Raw genomic sequence first — 16059 nt, forward strand, 5'->3', positions numbered from 1 at the left:
TTCCAATATAATATTCCCCAATGTCATGATTTATTCTAGATACACCATAATATTAATTCATAATATTTGTATAAAATATATGAATTGAGTCAGCTAAGTCATGCCATCTATTTTATCAAAAGTCATGAATCTACAATATTTCTTCATTTTTTTTAGTTTTTAAAAAATAATATAGGTCAGATGGGCCAACCCTAACCCATTAGGTTTAGCTCACATAGTTCATGAGTTATCTAACTCAAGCCAAGAAAAACTCATTTTTATTTGATTTAATTTTTTTAACCCAAGTCAACCTATATGATTGTTATTTTAGCTAACTCATATAACTTAATTCATATTCTTGACTTTACTTAAAATCTTAAAATTTGGACAACTGTCCGATTCCATGCATAGCAAAACAGAATGAGTTTTATTCTATAAAAAAAGGTAATTAAAAATTTTATAAATTAATTTGTTAATTAATATTTTAAATGATAAGTCATACTTCTTAAATAGGCTTTTTGCATATATAGCCCATATTTTAGGATTAAATCAAGCAAATAATTTAATATTTATTATAATTATTTAGTCTTATTTATAAGGTAAAGAGAGAAAAAAATTTAGTCATATTTATAGAGCACTTGTCAATTTTCAACTCTCCTTTTTATATTTTTGCCTTTATTAAATGCTTTGAATAAAAATATCAATAATAAAATTTAATAATATTTTATTAGATATAAAGGTAAAAATTTATTAAATTTTAAGACAAAATTAATGATGTTTAAGATTTCTTTAATTTTGATAAAACATGTTAAAAGTGACTTATAAATAAGATCAGAGAGAATATTTTGTATTGTGGCTAAATTATTATATTTATCAATGACATACCATTATATATCAATGATAAATCACTTTTAAATTTTTAAATTCCTAATGAAAAACCTTTATATATCAATATGAACCAGACATATTCTCAAATGTTTCAAAAATTTAGTTCATATTTTTTGGGTACAAGATTTTTTTTAAGTTGGTGGGCCAATTGATCCCCTCCTTAAATTTTCATGCTAATTTTCTATATTATAAAATTATTTTGAATGTTATATCATGTTTCAATGAAAATATTTTATAATAAAAATTATGTCATGTTGAAAAAAAAGAAGAAGAAGTGTGTAGTATATTTTTACGAATAGGTTTTGTGATTGCTTTCTCGGTACATAAAAAGGATTCTAGCAAATAACAACAAATATACAATTTTTTAAAAAGATCAATTATTTTAAAATATGATTTTCATCTTAAATTTCGACATACAAAATGCTTAAAAATAAATTGATTTTTGAAATATCAGCCACTGTGTGCTGAATCTCTTTGATGATGAAAAGACAAAAAATTAAGTATTAAACTTGATTTTCAACATGTGGATCACAATGTACTTGATCACGATCACCTTATGTTCATACTTTGTTCAAAAACTTTGCATGAGTATGCTGATTTTTCTTATAAGTCAAAATCACTCTCTCTTTGGCAAGTTGTGTAAAACGATTCAAATAATAGAACTAATTTACAGTGGCAGATGCTCAATTTGTGATCTTTATCTTTCTTTGACCAGACATCTATTGCCAGTTCAAAACTACCGTTGGACTCAGGGAAAATAAATGTTTACACTAACTTCATTTATTTAAACTCAAATTAGCCTAGTCCAAACATATAGAAAAATTCTTTTGAAAAGCTAAATTAAAAAGAGAAAATTACATATAGATCCTACATAGAAAAATTAGTTACTACAATATTGATTAATAATTGAATTAAGGTTATTGACAAAATAATTTTGAACTCAATTAATAATAAATTTTATAATAATTAATTTTTTTATGTGAAATTTTAACATAATTTATTCAGTTAAAAAAGGAGGAAACAAACGTCAAACATAAAGCCACTTATTCAAGATGGTCATGTGGCCTTATTGACATGAACATTGCAGCATATTGCAAGAGCCTGCGTTCAGTGGCTATATTTTCAATTACAGAAACCATTGAACCTCTACTCCTTTTCCTGTAATTTTGCCAAGCAAGTTGGATAATGACAGCAGCCCAGGTTCGCCAATTGGATGAGTAATACCTGGCTGTTCTCTTGAGTCTTTCATTAGCAAATTTGTAGCGGAAGTGATCAGTGATGTACTTGAGGTGTTCAGCACTCAGGCCAAACGCTTCAGTCGATTCAACACATACGAATGTTGCTGAGGACGCCGGAAGCCGGTCTATAAACGGCCGGCGAAGGCACCATGAGAGCAGCTCATCACCCAGAAACCCTCCTGCTTCGAGGTTACTCGTGGCTATCACACCTTTGCTTAGGTTTTGGATGCGTTTTATTCGTCCACGAACAATGAACACCATCCTTGCCACTGGGTCTCCTTCTCTGACTATCTGTTTCACGTGACAGTAGCATTCACTAGCTAAACAGAACTGTAGAGATTTCAACAAATGTTTAATAGAAAACGGGGTTTCAATTTGATTTGTACCTTCTCATCTTTAGAGAAGATTAAGGGTTTAACCCTGTCACAGATGTTATCAAGAATAAGATCATCCAAGTTGTGAAACAGAGGTGCCTGTCAAAAAGAAGAATCCCGAGAGACTGGTCATCAATGTAATGGGGTCAATTGCTCTGCCACCAGTAACTCTTACATTTGCTTCTTTGAACTTTATCACCTTTGAAATTGTTAAGGCTACGTTTAGTCTTCCATTTGCAATATCTAAACCGACATTAGAGCTAAAACAATCATGACCTTATTTGTTTGGTTTCTCTAAACTCGTGTTTGGGTCAAAGCCGCCGTAAACCTGCTTCTCTATTCTGCATTTTTCAAATTGGTTCCGAAACACAAATCAAGGCATCTTCTTTTCCAGGAAATCAGTCTATTGCATCTTGGTTTGGTTGAGTTTATTTTTTTCCATAGAAGTAGGTGCCAGTAGTACTGCTATTTATATATTTTTCCTTTTTTTTTTATGGTCAAAATATGTCATGCAGTTAAGAATCATGGTTGAAATGGGTCTTGAATTTTAACTAGTAATTGAGTATTTATCAAAAATATGAATGACAGTATTTCTCATCTTTTCAATGCTACAACAGTGATATCAATATTTCTCAGCTTTGTTACCTTTTTGATGAGGTCTAAGCATAGATAGCGCTTGATGTCCCTCCTCAGACCTTCTGGTAAGTCCTTTATCAATTCCATTTCGTCCTCTCCTCCCATGGTCCATCTGTGACGCTCAAAATGGCGAACTCTTTGTCTTAAGTGTGACGGAAGCTGCCTCCTCCTCATCCACCACTCCATGTCACGACATCTCAGCTGCATCTTTCTCTTCTCTGCCATTACTGCAAGTAGGGATACCTTCATAACAGCAAAGATCAATTCTCAATGTGCAAACTTTGATGTTTCAATATGCCACAGTTGTTCTAAGTGAGAGAAATTCTAGCATATGCTTTTGAAATATAACCACTCCCTCTTCAATCTATATACCTGGATGTTCCCAATCAACAAAGTGAAAAGCAGTAATCCACTGAGCACAATGCATATGCTGAAAATTACTTCTAGCCAGTGACTTGTGGGTTCAAGAACATTGCCAAAGGTGCTGCAAGAACAAGGAGGAATTGAGCAGAGACATTTTACCCTTGATCAAACGTGCTTAAGCAAATTTCACCCAGAATAATTTCTAGGAATATCTCTAGGAATATCTCTGTGCCAGTGAATGTGCTTGATCTTGCATGTCATTTTTTCCTCAATTGAATGAAATATAATTTTACATGAAAAAAATTGCATTTGTTCTATCAAGCTAATTCCTACACAAATTTGAAACATTGAGGTCAATGTAAAATATCAAATCCATATAACAAACTATTTGTAACATGAAATCAACGCGGCTCATTTCTATGCACAGTCTAATACCTGGTTTTATATAACCAATGGAATTCCTGAAATTATAAATCTACAACAGCAAGCGAAGAGATAGAAGTTGACATGAAAAGCAAAATGATTTCAGCATATTCGCAGCATCTGAAGAGAAAGTTCCAGCAGCAATAACAAGAGAGTAGCTAACTTCTTTTCAAAGTGTGTTGTGTCCACCAAACTACCAGCACTTGAACAGGTTTTTCCAATGCGATGAAAAGATGTTATCTACAGTTGTACCAATCGTGTTGATCCACCGTGTGCATATATAGCGTAGGAGGGCCACGATTTAAGTTGAAGTTTCGATCACCAACCAGAAAATCAATGATTTCTTACGAAAGAAATGAGACAATCGAGAATTAACTAGTCTGTTTTACAATTTACCTGAGAGTCATCAAACCCCAAAATATGGGATATAGAATCTTGACAGCCAAGGAATTGCTGGATATGACTGGAAGAGCCCACTGGTAGATCCCGTAATTGAAAGGTCCTTCAAAATCTAAGCATGAAGTCTTTCTCACCACTACTGTGGAGTTTGCACCACATGGACTTTCGAGTGTGCTTTTCTGCAACAGATATTGGTAACAAACCTCCTCTGAGCATGAAAGAGACAGATTACAACTAGGACTACTTTCACACTGCTTCTGGAGGCATGATGCAACACGTTGAATTGCCAGGACATACCAGCACCCTCCAGTAACCTACAGATTATTAACAAAAGGATGAAAAAATGGAAAAGAAAATCCCATTCAAGATGCATCATAATACGCGAACTCAAGCTTGAAACTCAGTTAAAGTGTACTTTACATGAGAAGCAATCAAGTAAGCTATGAGATTGAGGCCAAATCCCCACCAAATGGTACCAAAGATGTAGCCAGTGACTTTTTTCATTCTTCTCATCAAGATGATACTGTGGTAGACTTTGGGGAGAAACTGGAACAAGAAGATTAATAGCAGTATTGTCACTATGAGTTCAATTTGCTCCTCTCTTACTAATTTGGGCAGTACTAACCAAAACACGGCCTGCAAATAGAAAGGAAACGTAGAGTCAGCGCAAAACTGAATTCCGCTGTAAAGGAAAAGAAATTAATAAAGGGCAAAAGTATGTGTACAAGTTTTTTATTATAAATGCTAAGTTAAATTATTCACCAATATAATCAGGCAGTTACAAATCAGTAAACTTGTATGCAAGGAGAAACCTAAAGTGCTTTCTTTCCTACTCATACAAAACCAAATTAGCGGAAATAATAACTTAATTACAATGTAATGATACTCTTTGTAGTTTGCTTATAAATTTTCATTTTCAATATTTTGTATCACTAATTATCATGAGTACAAGTTCAAGAAGAGAGCTCATCCTAGAATACTAACATGTTAGTTGAATTTATAAAACCTACTTCACTAATTATAAGGCTCTCCAATGTGTAATTCATAACAATGTCATCCCACTCGAGAGCTGACATCTCTAGTTGCTCCACTCCAAAGCATTTTGTTGAGACTCTTACCTGTTAGAACCCTCTATGTGTTGTCCTTTTAGTATTACTAGCCTCTCAAAAAAAAAAAAACACCAATGTTACGAACATAAGTTTAAAAGGAGATTTATTTTAAAAAACTAGCCTATTAATTAAAAGAGCCCTTCACATTTGTAAATTTCACTCTACTTGTGAGACTTTTAACCTATTAATGAAGCTCAAAAGAGGGTTCATTCTAAAAGATTAACTTATTGGATAAAGGTGCCCCTCAAACTTATAATTCTTGTTCCACTTGTAAAATTTTTCAATGTGAGTTCATTACAATGTAACTCCATTGAGAGTCTACATTCTTGGTGGCGCCACTTGGCCTTCTATTGATCAAAAGACTTTGTAAGTAGTCATTTCTTTGATGTTGTATTCTCAATATCAGGAATATAAGCTTAAAAGGAAAGTTTGTCCCAAAAAAATAACTTATTACATAAAAAAGCTCCTTATAAACCCCACTTATGTAAGACTTGTAACACTTGGACACGACACTAGAACAAGAGGTTGCCTCAGAGTGAGAAAAATTCAAGAGAACTGAAGGAGAATGATATTGGATCGGATTTTATTTACATGATTTTGAATTTACATTACTTTTTCTTTTTTGCCTCGTGGCATGCATGCATGATTGGGCCAATGAAATTTAATAGACTCTACAGTATTGTCTTGCTAAAAACACCAATCATCATTGCATCTGCATATACTCTCTCACACACAATGTCTGTGTGTCTGTATGAGTGTGTTTTTTGCCAGGTTTTAAAAACTGGACCGAACTGGTTGGTTCAACTGGTTGAATTGGGAATCGGCTCCTGATCCGGTTCGGTTGACCCCTAAAAACCGATTAATAGAGAACCGGTCAACAACCGATTAAACCGATCAAAAACTGATAAAACCGAATCAAAACCGGACCGGTTCTTATGAAAAAACCAGAAAAAATTTAAAAAAATAAAAAAAATAAATTAAAATTAAAATTAAATTACATCTTTCTTTATATTTAAATGAAAAGCTTCAATTATAATTAATATTAATTATGTATTTATCAATAAAAAATTATATTATCAAGCATCTATAATATATTTTTAAAAAAATGCATATTTAAATGTATTTTTTTATTTAATTATGATACATAAATTAAAAATATATTAATTTAATATCAATCGGTTCGACCCCGGTTCGACCACGGTTCGATCAATGAACCATGAACCAGTACCTCGTTCGGTTTAATAATCGATTTGGTTTTTAAAACCTTGATTTTTTGGCCAAACGGGTGTGTGCGTTTTAAAATTTATACCTACTGTACAAACACATTACCGGCTGATTTTTTTATTTATAAAAAAAAGTTATATGATTTATCATCACTGTCAGTATTAATTATTTCAAACAGCAAGAAATGTCTAACTTAAAATGAGCAGAGACTGCAGAAATCTTTTGAACAATCGTCGAAGTCATATAATATATATATATATATATCTATATATATAGTAAAATGATTAATCTAATTAAGCTGCGTATTGAGCATTAAGAGAAAGAAACAGCAAAGCGCAGATTATCAAATCAAATTTATATCATTAATATTCTAAAGTTGTGTAGTTGTCAGTTAATATCACGTAACAATTCCAAGAAAAATGATGAAGCTTATGGCATCATATAATAATTGTGTTACACTATATGTTTATTTTCATTTCAAGTGATATTTCGAAAGAATTAAGAGTTAAGCTTGAAGTCACGTATTATGAGATTCTGCAAAATCCTAATAAATTGACAGGTCAGTTTTCATAGGAGGTATGAAATTCTTTTTCTTTTAATTTTTTCCCAAAAAGCATCCGGTCTTTTCATTTTCGCTTTTTACATAAAACGTCACAGAGCAGCGGTGAATGAGAACGACGTGGTATCACCTGAGGAATGGGGAGGATGACGAAGGCGTCGAACCAGAACCGCTTCGAGGAACCCAGGTAATGCGCTGCTATGGCACGTGCATCCCACACGAGCTTCCCGCACCCGAGCACCAGCGACTCCTTTGACACGTAAGCCATCCGCAACTGCAGCCATACGTGGAACAAGTGCATCGCGTCCACGCACGTGCGAAGCACCGTAACCATCATCGCCAATCGCTCGTCCATGTGCAGGCACGGCCTGCCTTCCCTTCCAATGGACAGCGCGTAGAAGAACAACGGATCGATGGCCAACGCCATCCCACGCGATAACAGCAATGCTCTGTTCCAGGACTGCACGCGCTTGCTTCGCGGGTCGATAACTCGCCCGAACGGACCCGATTTGGGCCTGGCCTTCGTCTGGTCGCTGCGGGTGGTCCGGTTCTGGATGGGGATCAAGGAAGAACCGGCAGAGGCCTCCCATTGGAGCTGGTTATAACCGTCGCAGCTGGTGGAGTGGAAGACAGGAACGCCGACCTGAGTGCAAGCGTAGCACTCGATGAAGTTGTTGTCTACGGCGTGGCCATTGCTGCTCTGAGAATCGTTTCCCAGGGGGTGTTGACCAATCCACCTATAGTCGAAGAATCAGAAAATCAGATAAGAGAATGTTATTAGGAAGTAATGTATATATGAATGAATAAATGTAGCTGTAAGCAAGGGAATTGATGAAGTTGCGCTCATTACAGTATGAGAAGTCAAAGTAATGGGTAGAAGAGAGAGAATGTACCGGAGGAGATAGAAGAAGAAGGCGGGCATTGCAGATGCAGAGTAACCATGGGAGAGAAGATCAAAATGGGGAAGAAATGAAGAGTGACGGTATCTGTGTGTGTATGATTGTCGTTTAAGCTTCGAGGAGAGGGAAGGATATCACATGACTGATAAAAAGAATAGAAGAAGCTGTAGTACGGTTGAAGAAGAGGTGGAGGGTGGTGAGGTTCAATTCGTGCGCACAGACATTGTGCTGGTAAGTAACGCACGGATTCAGTTACACTTTAAAACGAGAGAAGCAGGACTATGAGTACTAATACGACTGTACTCCAGCTATATGCATGCTGCATCACTCATTAGTGCCACAAGTAGACATTATGTTTTATGATAAATTATTTAAATATTAATTGGAGAATGAATGGTAAATATAAATATTAATAATTTTACCATTATTCTTTTTAGAACAACAGAATAGCATCTTCTAGGACTTGCACGTTCAACAGCATAGATAGACACCACTACTACTACAACTACTAAATATTTTGAAGTAATAAAGTATTAGATTTATTTTAAAGTTATTTTTAATAAATTTTATTTAAAAATATTAAAAATATTAATTTTATTTAAAAACTTCAATAATATAATTTCTCTTACAAACATTTAATAAAAAATAAAAGGAGTAAATTTGTGATAAAAATTAATAATATGTCTCGTAAATAGAGATTAAAAATTCTTTTCTTTATATCTAATAAATAGAATTGGAGAGAGTATATAAAATTATATATGATAGCAAATGAAACAGGATGAATGTGGGGTAAAATGAAAATTGGCTAGATAATATGTGGATGATACACATAGATTTTGTGATTCAATATATCCATGGGGGGAAACAGAGATGGATCCATCCATGGGTTGTGGTGTATGTGAATGGATGCATAGAGGCAAGCCAGCTCATTGTGGCCTGCATGTGTCTGTGTCTCCCTGGACGTTCTTCTCCTGCCAGGCCAGGCCCCGACGGTAGGGACCACCCTCAGGCCCCATGCATTCAACGTTCTATATACGACTTCCCGTATTTACGTTAATCTTATAAATAAAAGGAATGCGAAGGAAATGACCCAAATTAACCTAATAATTAAGTTACATTTTTACCGTAAAAACATGCATAACTATGCTCTCATATCCTGGTTACTCTTTCTTCTCAAGCTTTTTCCCAATTTTACATAGGTATAAGTGATGGCTAGCTTATGTATGTACTTCAATTCCAAAAAAAAAGAAAGAAAGAGAAAACTGCTCTTTTCTTTTTTTTTTTTTTTCACTTCCTACGCTGCGTCACTCCACAACAAGGATAAGGAGCCATTTCATTTTGTCACCTGGATGACGTGGCATTCATTTTCGATGCCGCTTATAACGCTTTTGTTAATTTAAAATAAAGGAATAATTTTGATGCAGCTGGTTGAACAATTTTTCTTTTATGAGCTCTATCATCTAACTGACAAATTCTCCCCGGCAACAACAAATCACAAAATCGAATTCATTTCTATATCTCAAAATGGAATCGACAATGAATCATTGAATGGACCTAGAACAAAAATTCAATCATTGATTGAATTGTGGATCCCAATTTTAGGAGGGAATTCAAAATTATGATTATTATTATTAGAAGAGTTAGCGTCATGAGCGGGTGTTGAAGATGAATAACGTGTAATGATTAACAATTTTAAAAATAAGAGCTGATAAAAATGATTATTGCTTAAAGAATTTATGCAACGTTTGCAATGATGCACTTAAAATTTAGATTTTAAATTTTAAATCCCACATTTTATTTACATAATATAAAAAATTTCAAATGCAAAAATAATGAAAAGAGAAAGATGAAAATAAAACTTAGAAGAAAAGAAGATTAGTGTGATTGACATATCAAATAATTAGAGTGTATAGGATATTTAAAATTACTAAAAAATTATAATAAAATATAAATTTGGATCCAAACCCATATATTTTTTATTGTTCACATATATTTTTTTATTTGAATATTAATTATTGACACTGTCTCAATAGAGATTCGAACCTTTGGTGGGCGAGAATTAGCCTTTTTTAATATTCCTAAACTAGTTAATAATAGAGATTTAAACCAAATTCAAATCACATTGCATTCAAACGCAACATTAAAGAATGAAAATATGAAATGATGTGATGGTATGTATAGATGAGAATGAAAGTAACCAGAGCCATGGAGATAGCGTCGTTTAGAACAGAGAGGGAGGTTGGACTTTGGGGTTATCGAAAATCCAAGGAGCGGGAGGGCGGAAGAGATGACGTGGACTTGAGGGAGCTTCGGAGAGAAGGGAGGAAGGTTCGCAATTAATGCTTATGCGTTGTCACCGTACAGTCGGATCCATTCCCTTGCCTTTCACAGTTTTTCACTCTACGTATCCTACTGTACTTCCCTCTATACTTAATATATATAATATTGCCTTTGTTTCTTTTTGCTACTCATTAAACACGTTTCTTTCATAACATATATTACTCTCTTTTTACGCAAGCAACTTCTATCAATCTCATCAACATTAATATAAAAAAATATAAAAAATAAAAATATATTTTTTATTTAAAAATATAAAATATTTTTTAAAAAATTGAATATTTAAAAATATAAAGTATTTTTAATTTTTTAAGATATAATTATTATCTTTTTTTAAAGTGAGCCTGTTGATAATAACTTTTTATTTATTATAGAATATTTAATATGAGTAAATATTAAAAGATAATGTTAGTTTGAAAGTAGGTAATTACTTTATCAAAGGGTGAGATTTGATTAAAAATACTTTATATTTTTAAACTAAGGAAGTAAAATTTTAAATATATTATTATATAATAAATTTAAAAAGTGATATTATGTTATTTTTTTCTCTTTCATAAAGAATAATTTTAAAAATATCTTTTAAATATTATTCAAAAAGTTGTGCTGTGATTCATAAACAGAATTAAATAGACTTTCTAAAATATAATTTATAAATAAAATTAAAAAAAATACTTACCATTTCAAAATTGAGTATTATAAATAATTATCTTTGAATAATACTCCTCTCATATCAAAATTTAAGATAAAATTAAGTATAAAAAAGTTCAATAACACTATAAATTTACTTTTTTTCAAAACAATAACATAAATTTTCAAAATACCTATCATATAAACTTAATTGTTATATCACAATCATTTCAATTTTATCTTTTTTTAAATTAAAATATTGAAAATTATTTTTTAATAAAATATTATTTTTATCAACTTATTTTATAATTTAGTATGAAAATAATACTGCATTATCTCATTATCATTTATATGTTTAATATTTTATGAATAAATTTTTTCTTATGCAACATAGCATGTTTTGGACTTGCTTGTTTAAAATAAAAAAATAAATAATTTTTAAATAATTTAAAAATTTTACATAAATAAATTTATTTGGTAGAGATTTTATAAAGCAAGGATATTATTTTAATTTAGTTATAATAATAAAAAAATTATTATTACTTATTTTTTTATTTTATTATATCTTTCTTAATTTCTGTCTCGTAAAAATAATTTTTTTATATATTTTTATATCTTCATGTATCTTAATTTTTCAAAACATTCTTACTCATTAATCATATTAAATTATTTTCAAAAACTACTCAAAATAATTTTTTAAAATAATCATAAATATATTGTTTATTTTAATTATTTTTAAAAATTTAAATAAACATGATAAAAACTAGTAAAATATAGGGGCTTTTTTAGATATAGTAACTCATTTATTATATCAATAATAAATTGTTTATAAATTTTAATAATAAATTTCTCATATATCAATGTGGTCCATATTTTCTAGCCATGAGAGGCCCACTTATTTTAGCTTATTTCATAAAAAATTAATTTTTTAAAAAAATTATTTTGTGATTTTTTATTATATTTGTTTAAATTTTTAAAAATAATCAAAATCCAAAGAAAGCATATTTTTGATTATTTTAGGAAGTTACTTTGAATAAATTTTAAAAATATTTTAATGCAGTATAAGAGAGAGAATGTGTTTTAAAGAGACGGGATATGAAAAAATATCATAAAATTTTAAAATAATATACTAAAAAATTATTTTTATAAAAAAAATCAAGAAAGATATAATAAAATTTAAAAATAAATATAACAAAACCTGACAAAATATGTTAGTAATTATTTTTTATTATTGTAACTAAATATAAAATAATGTTTGTTTTTTATAAAATATTTACAAAATATAAATCCCTTTTTATAAAATTTTTAAATTATTTAAAAATTGCTTATTTTTTAATCTTAAAGAAACAATCCTAAAACTTTTTTTCAGCCAGTTAATCAATTTATCCCAAAATATGTTATTTTCAAAAAAATAAACGATTTTTTATTAAATAAATATAACAAAAGCTAACAAAATATATCATTTTGAAAAAATAGGTAATTTTTTTCATAAATAAGTTAAAATAAATTTTTTAACTATTTTTAACTTCTTAAATCATAATGCACGTAATATTATTTTTTTTTAATTTTTTCGACCGCCCCCTTGAAATTTTTATCAAGCATATGTTTTATAGATATAATGATCCCTTCTTTTCTGGCCCAAAAAATCTTCATACATTAATCACCAGAGTGAATTTTATAAAAATAAATAAAATATATTGAATGATTTTAACAAAATTCTTATCTTCATTATGAAAAATGACTAATAATTGATTCTCAACATTGTGATTGTTACGCTATCATTTTTCAAAATTTTGATTCGAAGTCTTAATAACCGTAGTTTATTATATCACTTTCAATAAATATTTGTTATGCTTTAAATTTAACTTATAGTTGTTTTGATGTTATTAAATTAATCAAAATATCTAGCACAATATTTTATTGTTGATTTTAAATTTTAAAAAATATTTTTGTGAACTTAATAATTTTCAATTAAAAATATTTTATAGTGATTATTAACGATACTATTAAATATAAACTTTTGATCCCTTGATTTTTCCCTATTTATAATTTTATCTTGGTCCCAAGATTTATACATATATAATATTACTATAAATATCATACGTATTTAGTTATTATCTATCCCCTCTATTAAAAAATATGAGGTATTTTTAACAGAATCTCACATGTAATAAAATAGTTACCTATTTTCAAACTAATCTTATCTTTTCATATTTACCCTATTAAACACCTTACAATAAATATAAAGTCATTTATTAATAAGGGCACTTTAAAAAAAATAATGATTGCATCCCAACAGATTAAAAATGTCTTATATTTTTTAACATCTAATTTCTCAAAAAATACCTTACATTTTTAAATGAAGAAAGTATGATACTTGTTTGTTTTAGCTTATTTTATAAAAAAAAATCCATTTTTTGAAAATTATAAGTTTTACTGACATTTTTTTAAATTTTTAAAAATAATTAACATTTCAAAAATGTAAAATTTTAATTATTTTAAGAAGCTACCCTTCTAAAAATAATTCTATTAGATAAGAAAATTTTTTTTTATAAAGGTGAGATACACTGAAATATGATAAAATTTTAAAATAATTAAATAATAAATTATTTTTATAAAATAAAAATAAAAAAATATCATAAAATTTTAAAATGATTAAATCACTTCTTTATTATTTTAATTAAATATAAAATAATGTTTGTTTTTATACAATCTTTATAAAGTGGTTTTTTTGTAAAATCTTTAAATTATATAAAAATTATTTTTGAAAAAACTTGCATTAATGGGGCCCGCATGTCTATAAACTGCTTGTCTACTTGTCTCTCAATATCTGAAAAAGCTCTGGTGCGTGCACAATTTCTTAGAAAACACTCTCGGAAGACGCCAAATACACGTAAGAGGACACAGTGGGACAGTGGACGGTGTGCTTATATGAATCCGTGTTTTGGGAAGTGAACGTAACATCAGTGGTCCTTTCGGAATCTGAAAGGGGAAGAAGAGATGAAAATTTTTGTTTGGAAAATAAAGGAGGAAAAAGGAATCTGGAGCATCATCTACGAAAGCACTCAGAAGGCAAAATGTTAGAACATGTTGTCTTGTTTTTTGGATTTCAATTTTGCCAAAAGTGAAACGTGTTACTCGATTCCATCAGGGGACGATTATTGGTGGTCACGAGTCTGATATGAACCTTTCTTGAGTAATGAATCCCACCTTTATGTTACTGTATCTGTCAGACTGTTACTACAGACCAAAAAAAAGTTGCGCACATAATTTACGACCATTTTGTGAAAGCGTTTTAGCGCATGACAAATGAATAAAGAATAGTCGCATGTACATGCATGGTTGAAGTCACGGCTGATTGTTTCCAGAACATAGAGAATTACCCGTAGCAGGTTGATTTTGGGAAGGGGTGATCTTGGTGGGTAGAACCAAAACATTAATCGATCAATGATAATATGACTTGGTATTTAAATATCAACTTAATAATTTAATTATTTGAAGTCAAGTTGTTATCTCCATTAACTGGAATTGTTTATATACATAAACCTAACTTATTATTCTTATATATGTAAGTTCTTATTTACATATAACTCAACTTGTTATTTAATTATTGGGTTAATGGTTTTTTTTTCCTCAATTTTATTAAAAGATTACTGGATACTCTAAACTTAACTTTGAATCACTTATATCCCTCAACTTATGAAATTTACTAACTCAATACCCCAACATTAACTTTCTTGATTTTCGTTTGCTTTAGTCTGTGGGTCCCACCTTTTATATTTTTATAATAACATATTAAATGTAGGCCCCTCACCTTCTCTTTTACCCTCACCACTCTCTCTCTCTTTCTCTCTCTCTCTGCGTGCGTGTGCGCACATCACCACTATGACCATATAATTTATACTTCTCGCTGAAATTGTAGTAGCATCACCACTATGACCATATAGTTTACATTTCTATGTATACTATGGCAACATCACCACCACATGACCTCTAATGAGGTTGGAAGAAAAAGAAGATGACAGAGATCAAAATCTGTGCCACATCTTACTAATCAATAGGCTGAGGGTGCTTTCTAATGAAGTAAGGAGTCCTAGAATGCTTTCGAGGCCTTGAAACCAACCCTTGGTAATGCTCCTGTGTTGATTTTGCCCAACTTTGACAAACCCCTCATTCTAGAGATTGATACTTCTGGAAAGATATAGGCGCTATTCTCAATCAAAATAGTCATCCCATCATGTTTTTTTCTAAGAAGCTTTTACCCTAATTGCAGTCCCAGTCAATATATTCATGTGAGTTATACATGATTACAGAAGTTGCTTCCAAAGTTTGACATTATCTATTCAGCCAATTTTTCATTATTCAGACTGGCCATGCCAACTTGAGGTACCTGGCTGATTAACAAGTTTAGACATCAGAGCAAGAAGCTTCTTTACCCAAGCTACTAGGTTACCATTTCAGTATTGAATATAAACTAGCAGGATAATCAGGCCGTGGATGCACTCTCTCATCTATTCTATGTATGGGCAAGTTTGATCTTCAAATATGATGCTCAAAAGTCAATTAGAGGCATATCCTACTGCCAAATTAGGATACTCGATGCACCATGGTGATTTCCTTTACAGAGGTTGACTAGTTATTCCTCATTATCAACCATCACTTATTCAGAAGATCCTATTTGAGTTTCACTCTTCTATACTTGGAAGGCTCATATGGTCGTTAATAACTTGTTACTAAATAGCTTGCCTCTTTTATTAGCCAAGAATGTGATAGGACACTTGGGATTATGTCTAACAATATGTCACTTGTCAATAGGGAAAAGAATATGGTTGTGGATGAGATATGATATGATTGTCGGTTAAATTACATAATGTGTAATATGTGCATAGCATGATCATTTCTGAGAGTTCGCCTAGGGAGAGGAGTAGATTGGTAAACCTACACGATAGTGGTGGCTTACCGTTAGAATCAAGAGGTAGCCATTATCTCATGATTGATTTAAGA

The 16059-nt window shown here is 30.7% G+C and overlaps 1 protein-coding gene across 1 annotated transcript; it reads right to left on the reverse strand.

Moving 5' to 3' along the window:
• Positions 1 to 1818: 1818 nt before the first annotated feature.
• LOC129288407 (cyclic nucleotide-gated ion channel 2-like) lies at positions 1819 to 8321 on the reverse strand. Its single transcript, XM_054924954.1, has 8 exons — positions 8086 to 8321; positions 7323 to 7929; positions 4721 to 4936; positions 4298 to 4614; positions 3488 to 3599; positions 3125 to 3358; positions 2492 to 2578; positions 1819 to 2396 (listed from the first exon to the last, which is right to left on the reverse strand). The coding sequence occupies exons 1-8, from the start codon at positions 8112 to 8114 to the stop codon at positions 1911 to 1913; spliced, it is 2088 nt and encodes a 695-aa protein (XP_054780929.1). The 5' UTR covers positions 8115 to 8321; the 3' UTR covers positions 1819 to 1910.
• Between the last annotated feature and the right edge of the window lie 7738 nt (positions 8322 to 16059).

This window comes from Prosopis cineraria, unplaced genomic scaffold, assembly GCF_029017545.1.
Source record: "Prosopis cineraria cultivar Desert tree isolate PC_DT_omini unplaced genomic scaffold, ASM2901754v1 PC1, whole genome shotgun sequence".
NCBI lineage: Eukaryota > Viridiplantae > Streptophyta > Magnoliopsida > Fabales > Fabaceae > Prosopis > Prosopis cineraria.

Excerpts from the sequence above, each read along its gene's own strand:
- LOC129288407 (XM_054924954.1), bottom strand. The coding sequence starts at position 8,114 with ATGCCCGCCTTCTTCTTCTATCTCCTCCG. Across the intron at positions 4,615-4,720 it reads CTTACTTGATTGCTTCTCAT|GTTACTGGAGGGTGCTGGTA; the intron begins GTAAAGTACACT and ends AATAATCTGTAG. Across the intron at positions 3,600-4,297 it reads TGGGGTTTGATGACTCTCAG|CACCTTTGGCAATGTTCTTG; the intron begins GTAAATTGTAAA and ends TTGTTCTTGCAG.